Source organism: Scatophagus argus, chromosome 19, assembly GCF_020382885.2.
Source record: "Scatophagus argus isolate fScaArg1 chromosome 19, fScaArg1.pri, whole genome shotgun sequence".
Classification (NCBI taxonomy): Eukaryota; Metazoa; Chordata; class Actinopteri; family Scatophagidae; genus Scatophagus; species Scatophagus argus.
Genome location: NC_058511.1, coordinates 11,639,092 through 11,655,075, shown reverse-complemented (window position 1 = coordinate 11,655,075; position 15,984 = coordinate 11,639,092). Strand labels below are relative to the sequence as shown.

At 40.9% G+C, this 15,984-nt stretch overlaps 1 protein-coding gene across 2 annotated transcripts in view; it reads right to left on the bottom strand.

The window, feature by feature from the left end:
- LOC124050263 (intersectin-2-like) overlaps positions 1 to 15,781 on the bottom strand; it is a 32,249-nt gene extending 16,468 nt beyond the window's left edge. For both annotated transcript variants that reach the window (XM_046372606.1, XM_046372607.1), the window contains exons 1-11: positions 15,655 to 15,781; positions 11,026 to 11,097; positions 5,974 to 6,066; positions 5,783 to 5,846; positions 5,213 to 5,388; positions 4,791 to 5,012; positions 3,023 to 3,116; positions 1,239 to 1,381; positions 939 to 1,002; positions 223 to 360; positions 37 to 143 (exon numbers count right to left, since the gene is read on the bottom strand). In XM_046372606.1, the coding sequence (XP_046228562.1) occupies positions 37 to 143; positions 223 to 360; positions 939 to 1,002; positions 1,239 to 1,381; positions 3,023 to 3,116; positions 4,791 to 5,012; positions 5,213 to 5,388; positions 5,783 to 5,846; positions 5,974 to 6,066; positions 11,026 to 11,032 (1,108 nt within the window). In that variant the 5' untranslated portion in view covers positions 11,033 to 11,097; positions 15,655 to 15,781. The remainder of the gene's footprint in view (positions 1 to 36; positions 144 to 222; positions 361 to 938; positions 1,003 to 1,238; positions 1,382 to 3,022; positions 3,117 to 4,790; positions 5,013 to 5,212; positions 5,389 to 5,782; positions 5,847 to 5,973; positions 6,067 to 11,025; positions 11,098 to 15,654) is intronic.
- Between the last annotated feature and the right edge of the window lie 203 nt (positions 15,782 to 15,984).

Below are 15,984 nucleotides of genomic sequence, written 5' to 3'. Positions count from 1 at the left end.
TATATGGAAACATACAGTGTGGAAGATGTGCCATACCACTGCTCTTGGTCTTTTGTGCAGGTTCTGTCTCTGTTGTGTCTATTAAACAGGGGGTTATGTAGGGTCCTGTTCCATTAACAAGTTCACTGGACTTGATCCCTCCTCTGAAATGAAAAAGACATATGGTTGTAATAAAAAAAAAAAAAAAAATTATTTGTGTCAGTGTCTGTTTGTAGATGTTACCTAAGAGAGGGAGGCACCAGGTCTTGGGGCAGTGTGAGGGGCAGAGGTCGGCCAGTTTTAGCCATATCCACCAGGTGCATGGCCAGAATGAACTCATCCCCTTGTAGCCGACCATCCTTATCCACATCTGCCAAGGTCCTATGTATGCACAACGTAGTAAGTCACATTATAAGGCAATAAAGACGAGATGATCAGTAACTTTTCTGGTGAGAATATCATAATTGTAAAGCAGCATAACTGTTTAGATGCCAGGAATAAGCTGTAAACATATGACATATAACATATGACACACGATCACCTCATAAAGTTTTGGAACGAGTGACCAAACAGTTTACACATCAAGCAACACTAACATTCACTATCAGTCACATTTTGGTCCAGTACTAACTGTCCCTTTAACTAAGTTTTGGTTCCACCAACTCCTGAAAGAAATATCTGGCTCACTGGCTGTGAAATGCTTGACTATGCTCATCAGCTGCTTGTGCTGCATGTAACATGCAGAAAGTTTATAAGAGCTTTTGTGCTGAAAACAGCCGTCTGTTGCAGCTGAAAACAATGCTGACGTGAGCACTGAGAGTGAACCAAAACAATTCATTAAATTTAAATTTAGAGCTTTATTTATGCTGTTTGGGGAAATCTTTCAGTGATGTATGACTGAAGAGCAAAGACATCACAAACAAACAAACACACACATAAACACACACACACACACTCACCAGATCGTAGCTAGCTGAGTTTGGGTCAGGTTGGATGCTATCAGTGCATTTCTAACCTGAGGTCCTGCAAAGTAAAAAAGCAGAAGTCAGTCCTCACGCCAACTGATGTGGACGTGTCTGTGTAGGTCTGACTGCTGCGTTCTGTCAAATGGGATTAAAAGCAGTTACAACAGTATACGAATTTGTGAAATGAAACTGACCCAAGCAAATCTTGAGAGGACCACTCATGAGCAGGCAAGAGGTCGTGAGAACTTCATGTTTATTTAGGTCAGAATGTGCAGATGTGTGCGGGCGATCTACCTGACAAGTAGCCGCTCATGTGTTTATCTAGCGTGTTGAACTGCTGACGGTACTTGAGTCGTGAGGCCTGTGGAACGGCCCAATCACTTGAACCCGTCTTCGGAGAGTTACTGGCCAAAGATGTGGTGGAGGAAGAATTTGAACTACGGAAAGAGTGAAAGAGAGGCATGTTGATATTTCGGGTATCACCTAAAGGGAAATTACACAATAATGTTATGTGGTCAGCGTTCTTTTCTCCCTTGTATTCAAGGCTTGACTTAAAACCACTAATTGCTTCGAGACTCCCCAGTGTTGTTTCTCGGCTCTTAATTAGCTGGTGAGGAAGCTGCTGGGAACGACCACGTGGACAATGACTCCCTGAAACAAGACAGCACTGTTTCCTCAGGCACGGCTAATCAGCCATTCTGTTTTTATTTTAAACAATGCCTCTGCAAAAACAGCAAAAGGATGGGGGTGGGTCAATGATGTTCATTTGAGAAGAATGTATTTTTTTCAGTCATTATAGGGTGGAAACTTGCAGTACTCTTGAAATAAGAAAGAGGTTTCAGGGAGACAATGGGAGACGTAGTGTGGGATCCTCCCTCTGCTCAAGGGCTTATTTCTGTGTGTGTGTGTGTGAGTGCGCCTGTGTGTCTTAGCGCCACCAAGTATGGCCGCAAATTTGTCTTGTAATAAACAGTAGAATCTGGAAACAAAACAGGAAAAGAACCATGTGTTGTACATTAAATAAGATTTTAACGTGATGTGGGTGGCTGATGGATCAACCTATAATGGTACTTGACTTTCCAACACTCCTGCTGCCCTTATTATTGCTTGCTTTACCACCTACACCTGAGGTCAGGACTTTTTGTATGAAGCACTGGGCCACTCAAAACAATACATTCAAAATGAAATCAGATGCTGGTCCTATCCTGTTTCCCAAACCACACAAAACACCAAGAGAAGGATCAAGGATATAGGATACCACTATTGTTTTTTGTTTCTTTTTCAAGGGAATCCGGCTGTTGCTGAAACTGCACAAACCTCTCAGACTCATGTTTCTTCTTTGTTTACTCCTCATTACATCTCACCACTGTAACTATTCCAGGCAAGGATTAAGTGCTTCATTCAAAAGCACAGATGAAAGTCTAACTGCCGCAGATATAGGACTACAAGCACCTCCGGTCCCTATCTCATATTTCCCTTTGAGATACAAGCTGACATTCATATCTTAAATGTAAAATGTAAACCTTACTTTGGTGGTGCACAAACACAAGTCAGGAGACCAGCAAAGTAAATAAGCTTCAACCTTAGCCATGAATACTTGTACAAAATTACATGACAACCTGATCAGTAGTTGAAATAAAACGCCAGTGAGTTGGACCTAATGTGGCTACTTAAATAAAAAAAACTCCTCTAATGTTTGTAACTCCACTTCCGACTCTTGGCAACTAGGACATCAGATTTCAGAAAACCTTCCTGCTCTGTCTGTTATCTAAGTGTTTCATCTCTGCCTGATCCTCAACTTCCCTGCTAAGTTTCTTTGTGAGCGCTAAACTAATGGGCTGGTGGTGAATGACCAGTGATTATACCAGCCTTTCTCTTAAAATCACTGCACTAAAAATGGTGCATTTTAGAAATCCTCACATTCCCAGTAAAAGCTGAAAATGTAGTACTTGATTTTAAATTTATGTTGTAGGAGGAACTTGATGTGTTAATAATGGACATTCGAAATGAGCAAAAGAGCCTCTAAAGCCAATTTGGGGGATCTGACAGTATGCATTTATTTTCATTCTGGGTCTCACCTGCTGGATCCGAGGTCCAGAAGAGAGTTTGCCTTTGACATGCCGGTGGATGGAGAGAACGTGATAGGAGAGGAGAGGCCAGAGAGAGGGAGCGCTGCAAACAGGGTTGGAGGCAGTTAGTTAATAGTTAAATATAATTTTAATAAATTCAAGGTATAATGAGAAAACAATGCGGTGGATGATTTAGAGCATGCATGTAAATATGCAGTGTACTTCTCTTATGCAATCAGTCTTGTCAAACTGTAGGCATGCAGGGTGCAATTGCCCTTGAATGTGTGCACATCTAATCTTATCTCCTCATACTTTATAGTCGCAGCACACAGAGCTCCAGCAGCAAGGTTATTGACATCTGGCTAAGAACGAAGTGATCGTGGTTGTCTGCAGTCCTGAGCTAAAGAGGGTTTGGCACCAATATATTTTCATAAACAGGGAGAGGGGGGTAACAACTAAGGGAACAACAAATAATAGTGGACATTTCACACACGCTCTCATTGCTCATTTCACAAAATAAATTGGAGTTGAACAGATAAAAATGAGATTAAAGAGAAGACAAATATAAAACATATAATACAAAACAAATGGAGAAGGAAGTGAGAGAAGAAGAGATCAAAGTCAAATAAAACAGAAATCCAACACAGACCTAATGACTAGAAACATCAAAGTCTGTATGTTCACCCACAACTGACATCAAGACTTGTCTTATCTAATTTAATCTTATCTGAGTATAGTAACTGCAGTAAAGACTCATCTGTTTGGTACTGCATACTGCAACACAAACATACAACATATACAAATGCTCTAGACTACTGCTACTACTATAGACTTCAAGGAGTATATAGATATGCTTCAGCCTTTTCATGTTGCACATGTAATCTACTCCCCAACAATACTGCACCATTAACAAACAAGATCTAAATAACTGACTGTGATACATTAATATATCCAATCAAGTCCTTCTTAAGCTCCTAGTAACTTCTACTTGATTTCAAAGTAGTGATTTAAGTTGAACTATTAAAACTCAGGAAATATTCTAAAATATTTTGAATGATACAGAAATATTCAGTTACCCGACTTAAACAATGCCCTTTAGTAATATTAATTTAGTCTGATGTTACTAGTACAACATTTTGTAATTTGAGGTATGTTGTTATTTTGGTGAAATGTCATTTAATATCTTCCAGTTTAGTCAGATTAAAAAAAAAAAAAAAAAGTTAGTAAGCTAACATGGGCTTTGTCCGCTGGTTCAGTAAGCTATGTGGAAGTGACGCCTGACAGTTACTATAACTAATGTAAGATACCTAAGATACTGTTTTCGTAGTGTTACCAAAAAAAATGACTAATCTGAAATGACAAGGAGTTGGTACAAATGGGATGTGTGTGTTTCAGGAACTTTTGAGTACATTTACTCTCAAAAGCTTAAAGCTTACACTTAAAAGCTCAAGTACCCAGAAGTACCCACACTGATTTTGTACCTGTGTTCCCTAAAGTAGAGGCTTTGTTTCTATGTGTACAAGTTTATATGGACAGCGATTCATAAAAGACAAGCTTCTCATTTATTCGGTACAGTGTTTATTTTAGCCCTCTTTTGCATTTAATCTCTTAAAGTGATGTGTGCCAAGGAGATATTGTATTGTATGAAATGAAAATGAGATTAACTGAATAGCTCTGGAACATAATTGGGCATCTTTAGTTTGCATTCATCCTCTTGATCCAGGGTCAAGTTTGAATGAATCGTTGCTAAACCAAATGGTTCCACTGCAGAACCAACCTGCATTGTTTGGAACAAGAGGCGGGGTGAGGAGGTTGACACTGCCATTGGGGAGTCCAGAGTTTCCTAGGCAGGTGATGAGCGGCAGAGTCATTGGCGTTGGTACCAGGGGTTGCACAGAGTGCATGTGGGGGTTAGCCGGGATGGGTGTTAGGATGGGCATGGTTGACAAAGCTGACATGGATGGCAGACCAACTGACAGGTTTGGCATAGAACCCATTCCTGTTACGAGGAAACACACAGGTGCAAACACACACACGAAGAGATCCAGAACATTGTTTCAGAAGACAAACTAATACGAAAAGGTACATTTGAAATAGGTTACTTTTATTTTCCTAGAGGTTAGGCAATGAGAAGAAGTGCTAAAATGTAGTGGTTTTGAAACTGGATTGTTGCCGTACTATCCTGAGAGAAATCTTTACCAAAGCGAGCTGATGAAGGGATGGCTGAAGCAGAATTGGAGACGGGAGATTGCTTCATGATGATTGGCAGGGAAGAGGGTAAGTTATGCCCCTGAAGTTTGAGTTTAATAAGCTTCATGGCAATGGAGAACTCCAGTCTGTCCATCTTCCCATCGCTGTCCATGTCAGCTAGGTGCCTAGAGGAAGAGGAGACAGAGAACTGAGGTATAATATGATCTCCTTATAGCAAAGACTGCATTCCCAGTATTTTTTTATTCACTGAGACAATAGAAAAGCCCACAAGGGACAAGGCTCTGGTGGGATTGAATTCCAAGCACTGTTATTCACATAAACACCAACACACACACACACACACACACACAAAGTACAAAGACTGTTCTAATTACAGTACACACACAGTTTACTAGGTGGGGCAGGCTGTGAAGGAAGCTAGTGCTCAACAGGAAGTTCAGAACAGGCCGAGAGGACCATACTCACCATAACAAATGGCGAACCTACCGACCTACTTGCTCTGGCCTCAGGTCAAATTATTTATAATGAAGACGCACTAAGGGATTAGTTGGTGCTTACCAAATCTCAGCCAGGACAGAAGGAGGAAGGCCAGACTGGAGGAAGAATTTTCTGGCTTGTTCTCCTGAAGCCAGACAAAAATCACAGGGGTTAAGAGAGACGTACATTTGACACAGCTACAGCTGCTCATGACTCTTCTAAGTGTTTAACATAAACAAGTATTTGGTCTGTTTGTTATGACAACAGCCTACCTGAGACATAGCCGAGGACGGGGGCGAGGCTGTCAAACTGTTTGTCGTGTTTCCCCCTCTCCTCTGGAGTGATGGCCCACACGCTGGCTCCACCTGGACAAAACCAAGAGACAATCCTGACTTTAGTTTTGTAGATTTTTAAACAGACAGTGTAACAGGACTGTGAGATCATCTTACATAACGTGAATACTGTTTGAACACAACATGTTTCCTTTGCAATAGCAGGATAAAAGATCATTTGAAACTATGTTCTACTGGATAAGACACATGCCACCAAAATGTCCAGAGTTTTGGACGGTTTTGGCCACGGAAATGTGCTTGCAACATCCCTTGCTGTCGCCATGTTTCTCATGTCTGCACTTTCAAATATCAAAATGCCTCAAGGACCAAAAGTTTACATATCAAAGATGCTGACAATTTCATTTCCACCTGCTGCTGTAGCACAGGAAAGAGAACAGCTTTTACAGGACGTTTTACAGAAAGATTTACCAAAACAAAACATTTTGTTCATTTAATGCTAAATAGGTCTATTTTACAACAAGGAACTGTAGGCTACGTAGAAGAAGAACGCTTCACTGTTTTAAACCATGTTAGGACTGCACTCCACTCAACACACACAAACACAGCAACACATTCAAAGCCCTCTAAGCAAAAATGCTAATATGGAGTTCTGTATACAGCGCCTTTTTTAACTTCACCTCCCAAAACATCTGCAGAATTTCCATCGCAAATGAGATCATCCTCCTCAGATGAAACCACTCTTAAACAAATCCTGACAATGATTAATGTATAAAAATGTTCAGTCAGCTTTTTTTCCACTCTGCTCCACTCTTGCATATCTCAAGGTAAGTTCAGGGTTGGCCATGAATTAAATATGAATTTAAATGTGCTGTGTGAGGGATATGAAACCTAATTTTTACTCAGTTTCATAAGACAACTTTAATAAAGGGGAATGAAAGATCATACGCAGAGCTGGTAATCAATTAATCATAAGAAAATCCGTGAAATTAATCAAATCATAACGCGATCGAGGTATACATTCTTCATTTCTTTTCAATAATCTCTGAAGCCATTTTTAAGAGAAGGATTGACTGTGTGCATATTGTGAACAGATGGATCTTTCCATATGGCAGTAATTGAATGACCGAGACGCAGATAAGGAGGCAATGATAGATAATGGGTCCAGACAGAGAAGATAGTGAAGGAGAGTGATGCACCAAAAGATTCATTCAAACAAGAATAGTTGAGTGACTGTAAACCATATTAAGCTGGTGTAAGAAACAACCAATCAGTTACAGCTACAGGAGAAAGTTGTAACGTTACAGATTGAAGTCAACTGGGGGGAAAAAAACAGCTCTTGTGCAGCTCATCCCCCTCTGCTCGACAGCGACAGATGGGCCTGATGCTGAAGGCTGTTAAACCTCAAACGAAATGATTTTTCATAACAGTGAAAGTGTAAAGTGTAAAATGTCAACAGACAAAGACAACATGTTGAATTTGTTGAGAATTTTTCAGTTACTCACCTTCTACTATCATGAGCTCATCATTGACTTAAGGCTGAATTCTAAAATGAAAATTTCAGATTAACACCTCCCTGGATTAAGACCCCCTCTAAACCAAACTGGGGGCTTTGATCAAGACACTTACGAGAATTTCCACAAAAACACATGAACAAGCCAACATAAAACTAAAAATGTATGTGCAATGTACACACAGATGAAATATAATATGAAGTGCATTTCCACATAACATTTTCTGTGTCTTTCTTTCTATTGATGTAAAATAAACTTAAAGGAGCAGAATTAAAAGGCAAGAAAAGACAAATATTACATTTTGAGGAGGAAACTGGAGAACTTTGTATGTTTACACAAAATCTGGGCCAAAGTTATATAAACACTAAAGTCTGAATATCTAGTCATTTGGTCTTGGTATGTAGCTTTTGGTAGATGACGTATGCAAATGATTGATGTGATGGGATTGCTTTTCATCTTTGATAATGTCGTATTCCTTTCCTGTTTCCCCAGTCTGATTTGGATTCTTCTCCTCGGATGTTAGCAACAGAGATTATCTCACACAGGAAGCTGTTTCTAAACTAACTCTTTCAACATGTACAACAATCCCAGAACCAGCCATGGTCCTAGGAAAGGGACAGTAAGACGGATGGGCCCTGTTTCTTCCTCAGCTCTGGTAGATGCAAAAAAGTTGAGAAAGTAAGAATGACATCATTGAAAATAGGACAAAAAACTTAAATCTGGTGTCTAGGGTGTAATTTATTGACCACCTTCAGGAAATACCACCCTGCCCATGATGGAACTTCCTCCACTACACTAACCCAAACACCACCACTGGCTCTTGTTGAACACACACACACACACTACACATATTACACAAACATCTCAGACGAGTGACACAGAGCTACAGCAGAGCAGTCCCTTCTATGTAGCCTGAAGATTAAATGTGAAAACCAAAAAAGTTAAAGGGAATTCAAACCTTTTCAAATGCATTAAAAGATATAATCAGAATCTGCCAGCTGTCACTGAGAAATGTCTGTTTGTCAGCAAACACTCGGCAGATTGCCTCGGGTTGGTTTCGGTATTTGAACAAACTCACTCTTCTCTACACTACCATGCAGCACCTGTTCAGGTATGTGCTTTTTCCCTGACGAAGCCAACGGTAGCAGCTCGCAGTGACCGACCTAGTTTTTGGTATTGTCAGCAAAAAATTGCAGGCACCAAAAAAAGGAGAAAGTAATTAATCTCGCACGGCGATGTAAGTATTCTTCACATCGTCTCGTTGGCTTTGACAGACCTCATTTAGACTCTATTGTAAGAGAGAAAGTGAAGCGATATTTAGCACAGAGCCACTGGGACATGCAGCTAGCGTGGCCTCATCCACAGGCCTGTCAGTTGATTCAGCGTGTGAATGGTATCAGAAGAGGGCTGAATGCTCTGTGGATAAGTGGGGCACTGCAAAGCTTCTTACACAGCAACAGCAGAGCCTGTACTCAGAGAGACCCTCCTGTGGCTTGACACTTGTTTTGGAAACAAATGGTCACTCAATGCGAGACCAGATAAAGAGGTGCCAAAATGTAACAATATGTAGAATATTAAAGCTAATTACAGTGAATGTTTTGGGCCACAGAACCAATCACAATGTTTGTTTACAGTAACATTAAGGTAGAAAACCATGTGGTGTCATCTTGGTGACATAGAATTTAATTTTCTTGTTGCTACTTTAACATCTAAAGTGCACATTTGAAGCTTTCACATAGTAACAACAGTTTGACTAATGTTGGGTTGGAAACCTAAATAACCTGTTGGGCCACAGACTAAAGAACGACAGTTTGAGTCTACAAAAACCTGAGGGGGGGAGGCGCACCGTCCTTCCTCTATGCGAAGTTAACTGTCTCCTGCTGTAGCTTCATATAACAGAGAGAGGGAATCGTATCTATATTCTCATTGTACTCAAGGCAAGAAAGTGAATAAGCTTGTTTCACCAAATGTTAAACTATTTCTTATATGTAGCTTCTGCAAACCTCCTTGTGAGGTTTCCATTAGCATGCTGACTGTTGAAGACCATAACTGTAAATCTGAATTTGTTCTTTACTTGTTTGCCAAGAGGAAAATGACATCGCTGTAACATTTATGTATCCATCCTGTCATACCCTGAACATAAAAACACCTTCCTGCCCACAACACTCAGTGAATACACAAGAGCCCTTTAGTCAATACTGAGACAATATAGCACACAGTCCATCCACAGGAAAAACAAAACAAAACTGCAGTACACTCTCATGAAATAGCTTCCACAGCAACAATGTGGAACCAACTGTATCACAGTTCACCTCCTCAGCAGCTGCTACACAAAGAGCCTGTGTGCCTTGTATGGCTTTACGTCCCTTTGTCAGTCTGTGTACTGTTGTCTAGGTGCTGCACAGTCCTTAGGAGACACTTGAGCCAAACCTCCAGACAATCAGTGCTGGTCCACAGGGGGAAACCACATCACCACTTTCATACCTATTTACATATCAAACGCTTCACCGGGGGAAGACAAGTTGATGCTTCACCGAGGTACAGTGGATCAACAGTCTCTGCACGCTGCCGGATTTCAGATAACACACGCACACACTCCTCTCCTTCTCTGGGAGTGTTGCATATCGTCCACCTGTTATGGAAATGCACAGACTAATGCCTCCCATGTAGCATGTTTCCATGGAGAAACTCATCCCATACTGCTATTGTGTTTCTGAATTGTCTTCTCACTATCTACTGTCTATCTACTGCATGAGATTAAAGCAAAGAGTGTGGTTGTATGGGTTTGACATTTTGTTAAACAGTAGAATTAGTCATGTGGACAAGATGCATCTGACACACACACACACACTTTCTCCGAGGTATCACCCATAGACATTCTTAAAGGAGTGGCAACTACTGTTCTACGATCAAAGGCTGGAAACAAGAGGACTAACACATACACAAACACATGCTATTAAGCAATTCTGACCACACCAAGGACAAAAGAGATGCATCATTTTCAAGTCTGAGTACAACAGAATTAGAGGTAGTCCCCCACACAAAGATATACACCAAAACAGCTCACGGTCTGCATAAAATGTAAAAATAATTACACATTCAAGTTCCTGTGCTGAAAAGGTTCACACAAAATGTAACTGTTTACAATTTCCAGCAAAATGTCATGCGATGAAAGGTTCAGTTTATGACTGATCCTTGACTTCAGTGCCGGATCAGTATCACGTTCAAACAGTTCAAACAGTTCAAACATGAAAACATCACAATAAATGCACCTTCGCTCTCGACGGGAAGATGACCACAGGGAAAGGTTTAACTGCCGGTTACTCTGTCTCTGTGTATCTGCTTTTGTTTCATTTTTTGCTTTCTTCCTCATCAATCTATTCCATTCAAGCTAATTTCCATCCTCCCCAAGGTGCAAATTTGCCTCCCATGGACAAACACACCATGAGTCCATGTGGACACGCACACACACACACACACACACACAAGCACATAGAAGACAAAAACAAAGTGTTCTTACCATTCATGGCTGCAGGTGGAGAAGACGGGCAGAGAGGGAAGTCCTCTACTCAGCTGGCGGGTTCTCAGACATCTGCAGGGAAAGAGAGAGAAAGATATGAGAGTGACTGTGTGTGTGTGTGTGTGTCACCGAGCAGCGGGTATAAGCGAGGAAGGCAAGCATGCGTGTGTGAATAAGGAAGAGAAGATAAAGGATGAGAATCCCTGCAAGAGGAAAAAAAAGGGTTGCAATGCAAGGAAAGCACAGTGAATGGCTAACCCAGGGAAGGATGACAGAGCGGACAGAGGAGGGGAAATAAAGAGAGGGGAGAGGAACAAAGTGAGAGAGAGAGGGAGAGAGAGCAGATGAAGAAGGAAAGAAGGAAGAGCAGAGATGCAGACAATGACAACAGGGAGAAGCAGGCAAGAGGAGGACAGAACAGACAGTTGAGGGACACGGAGGAGGGGAAAATGATGGTGGTCTGGGAGGGGAGGGAGAATTTATCATTGTCTGCGCTCAGATCACAGATGGAGGCTTAAACCAGCAGTCTTTTGCCAGTCTTAGTCTTTATTTCTCCTTGTTAATATGTCTGGCATTAGGCTTTCTGTGCAGTTACCATTAAATTAAGCTCTGTCACTTAATGGAAATATAAACATTCCTCTGAGAAATATAAATATTTACCTTAGTTACATAAATATTTGCCTTGGGACTGTGTTTATTTTTCATATTATGACTATGACTATTTGTTTCATCACAAATACAAACTTTTCTCATTGGAAATATACATATTTGACTTAGGGGTGTGTAAAGTTATATATAAATTTGTCTTATGGCAAGAATTGTCTATATTTATATATGTGCTCACATGTCTCAGCACCAAACTCCACCTTAAAAATGACTTAAGGATGTCCTTAATGCAGTCTGCATTCACTGTTGCTGTTGGGCAGGGAGAACGGCCCACTTGATGGGATTCCTCTGTGGGATCTCCGGCACAGTCTCAAGAGGTACAAGGGGCATATCATCCCATGCAGGTAATACTCTTCAATGGCAAAATGAGCCCTACAAGTATTGGCTTTCATTGTTTTTTCACCATGACAAGCCCTGCCACATAAAAACCCTCTGCTTGTGGGGTGTCATTGTTTCCTGTCCTTGTGATTTTTCTGACTGTTTTACCCTCTTCTTTGCTTTTGTTGCCATTTTTTTTTTCAGTCCAGTTGTGTTTTTTTTTAACTCCCTGTATTCTTCATCATTTGAGCTCACTACATCTTGAAAATATACACATCTTTTTTTTTCACTTTATTGGCAGTATATATATATATATTTTTTTTTTTACATACATTTATCCCATCCTTAGTTGAACACGCATGCAACACCTGGCAAATTACATGCAGTGAAACACACACAGGAGCAGTGGGCAGCATCAAGCGCCCGGGGAGCATATTGGGAGTTAAGTGCCTTGCTCAAGGGCCCATCAGCCAGCTAATGGAGGGGGGCAGCAATTTTTTCACATTAATCACTCCACCACCATCCTTCCCGTTCGTCCTGGGGGACTCGAACCGGTGACCCTCCGATCACAAGCTGCTTCTCCAACCTCTAGGCCACGGCTGCCCTCAAGGCAGATTTCACCCTAAGCTGTCTTTCCTGTTCTCATGACAATATTCTAACAACTCAACTTTGTTCTTCAGATTCTATTAGTCTCTTCACTCAGACCTACCCCTTTATTTTCTCTTGTTTCATCCATCTATCTATTGTGAAGCCTATAGCTAACAAGCTCAGCTGTGTTTCCCGTCAGGTCCGAGAAATCTCTCCCTCTTCTTTCACCAAATCATTACTTTGCACTTTTTTACCTCACTTCACTTCACTTTCCACTCTGTCTTTTCCATTTCAGCTCCCCTATTTCTTATTCATTCCTCACTTGAACACGCATCCCCTCTTATATGACTCCCACTCAAATTTTTTCATCTCTTCCTCTCCCTTCTGCTCTCTTTTGGTGTGAATTCCTGGAGGGGGGAACCGTGCTTGTTTTAGTATAAATCATTCTCTGCACATGCCGACACTGCCAATTACTTAAGAGCAATGAACCGCTCACTGCAGCGTATTGCATTGCAGCGTGTGCCTCTATGTGCGCTTTCTATTACATGCATTCAAGCTCTCACACAAACATATACACACACAATATGACCAATAAACAATGCACATGCACAAGACAATAATATTGGCTCACTGAGTCCAAAACCATAAATCTTTCTGGGAAAGTATAAATAAAAATGTACAGACAATATGAAGGAAGCTCAAAGAAAATGAATCACATTAAAACAGTCTAACACTTAACTGTGTGTGTGTGTGTATGTCATCTTCAGTTTAGACACCGTATCAACCAATAAATATAAACCAAATAAAACCAAATTTTTACTCTGCGGCCCACTAACAGGTTAATCTTGCCACGCATGTGATGACAACTGAGCTATCTTCCTGACAACTGAAAAAGGTCGGTAAACACTCAGTTAACATTACCGTGTCAACATACCACTCCAATATCAACAATGAGCCTCAAGACTCATGGTTTCATTTGTCAAAGGCGTTAATGAGCAACAAAATTTGACTGGAAATAGTGTACTCAGTTTTCCATTAATTTTCCATCGCTTATATGGGTCTGTGTTGCAGTGGTAAAGGGCAAAGACAGACAATCCAAACATCTTTCCCTGTGCAGCCCTTATGGGATACTTAAGTTTAAAAAAATGCTAGGCTACATGTAGCACTTTGACAGTTTTTGAGTTAGTGGAACAGTGTAAGACATGTTCGGGGCCAGCGGTTTGCTGACCCACCTCTCTGAGAGAGAAAATGAATCAAAGAACCTTTGACTCTGGCCTGCATGCTGATTGACACCTGTGTGTGCCGCACTGGCCTGTTCGGATGTGCGTATCAATGCAACGGCCTGTGTGCACAAGTGTGTCTGACATACACTCCTCACACAGAGGAGGACCCTGTTTGAGCAGACACAGCCCAGGAAGCTTTGCCGGGCCCGAGGAAGAAAGAAGCCTGTGTGTGTGTGCGTGTGTGTGGGTGTGTGTGTGTGCTTGTATTTTCTGTCTATTGACAAGAGCACAGAAACATACATATACAAAGAAATACACATGCCTTCCTCTGCTGTGCTGCAGGTGAAAATCAGGGATATTTCCACCAGAAGAATTTAGTCTTATATATTTGTGGGTTAACTTGAGCGCACTGATTTTTTCTTTCCTTCCACTCCCAACCCCCAGCACTCAACAGCATGTCCTAGCTCGGCTTTTTACTTCCTCTGGCACAAGACTTTTACTCTACAAGCATACTGCCAAATTTCTTTCAATACAGCAATCACACTGCTGTGACTATGTGTCACATGAAAATGGACACTAAATGTCTATCAGCTTCCACTTTCAACACACCCAATAAAAGTAGGCCTGTGCTTGTGTGCATTTACGTGTGTGTGATGCAACGCCTTCCTTTTTGGCAGGTGGATACGTAACAGTCCCTGCAGGGATGAGGCCAGGTGTCAAAGGAACTGCAGTTCAGATGGACTTTGTCACTTCAGAAAAGAAAACCTCCTCTTTTTATAGCACACAAGCTAAGCAATTTCTACAATTAATACTGCAGTGAATGAATTAGAGCATGGATAAAGTGCTAAACTCGCCTCAGTCATTTCATAGAAGAATGAAAAACTGCAATGACAAAACAAATAAGGATCTGGTAACACCTTTAAAGCTGGCTACAGTGAGATAACATAACAAGAGGTAGTTCTGGTGCTCTATTTTCTCCTCCTTTTTTGTAAAAAAGGAAAATCTTGAGCTATCATAAATGACATGACATAAAAGATTACATTAAGGGCGCTGCGTGCCAGGTCAAGACAATCAGTCCCCAGTGTGAAGTTCTAGGAATATTACAGTATTATCTTTCTCTCAAGATAAGGATATTATTTAGAGCGAATATTCTGGACACAGTCAAAGCGGCAGTCTGTCATTTCCAGTGAACACAAAAAGGTGAATATTCTCTGGGTTTATATGGGTTATATTTTCTGTCTTAAAACAATAAAGTCATTGTGTATTGCCTGAAGAAAAAAAAAAAACAGCCAGGAAGCATATTTTCAGTATTCACCATCACACCTTATCTTAAGGACACTTGATAGTGACAGTGACAGTATTATCTTGTTAAGAGAGAGCTCTTATTTTAATAATTTAACCTGATTTCGCTTTGAGATGTAAAACCACGGTATGTTAAAAATGCATTTAAACACATTCTGCAATAAATATAACGTCAGGTGAAGCTGTTTATCAGCCAGTTGCTGTGTTTTCCATTTAAAACGCAGACAAAAGGCTGTCACTCAGGGTTTAGTGACAGATGTCAGAAACTGACACAGTCACGAAGGCATTTTTCCTCTTTAGATCTACTATACATCTCCTGCGGCATTTTTTAAAAAAAATCACTTTGTTACTGTGCTACACGGGCTTCCCTTTCAGATTTAGGGTTTAATAAAGCAGGACGTCCTCGTTTAAGCTATACCATCAAGAAAAGGTAGAATGAAAATAACAAGGTCAACAGCGACAGAGTGCAGCCGGTCGATATATCACAATTGTTTCATCTTGTTAGGCATGCAAATCATTTCTGGTCATTTACCTGTTGCGGTAGAATTGCGGCGGTGATCCGACATGCAGGCTGGCAATTTAAGCTGCTGAAGAGGGAGGAACCGATCCGCCAGCTGGGGCGGGTGTGGACCAGAAATGGGTGTCTCCAGAGAGTCAAGTCCATAGTGTTACATTTACAACTTCCGCAATTGGTTTTCAAAATAAAACGCCATGACGTATATATCACTGCTTAAAACTCATGTTGCACCTGAAGCAAACTCCCTATTTATTCTTTCAAACAATAAACAGCCCAAACAACTTCTTTCCCAATATATACCAGTAATGTAGTCAATTTTATTTAAATTACTATTGAAGGGCATTT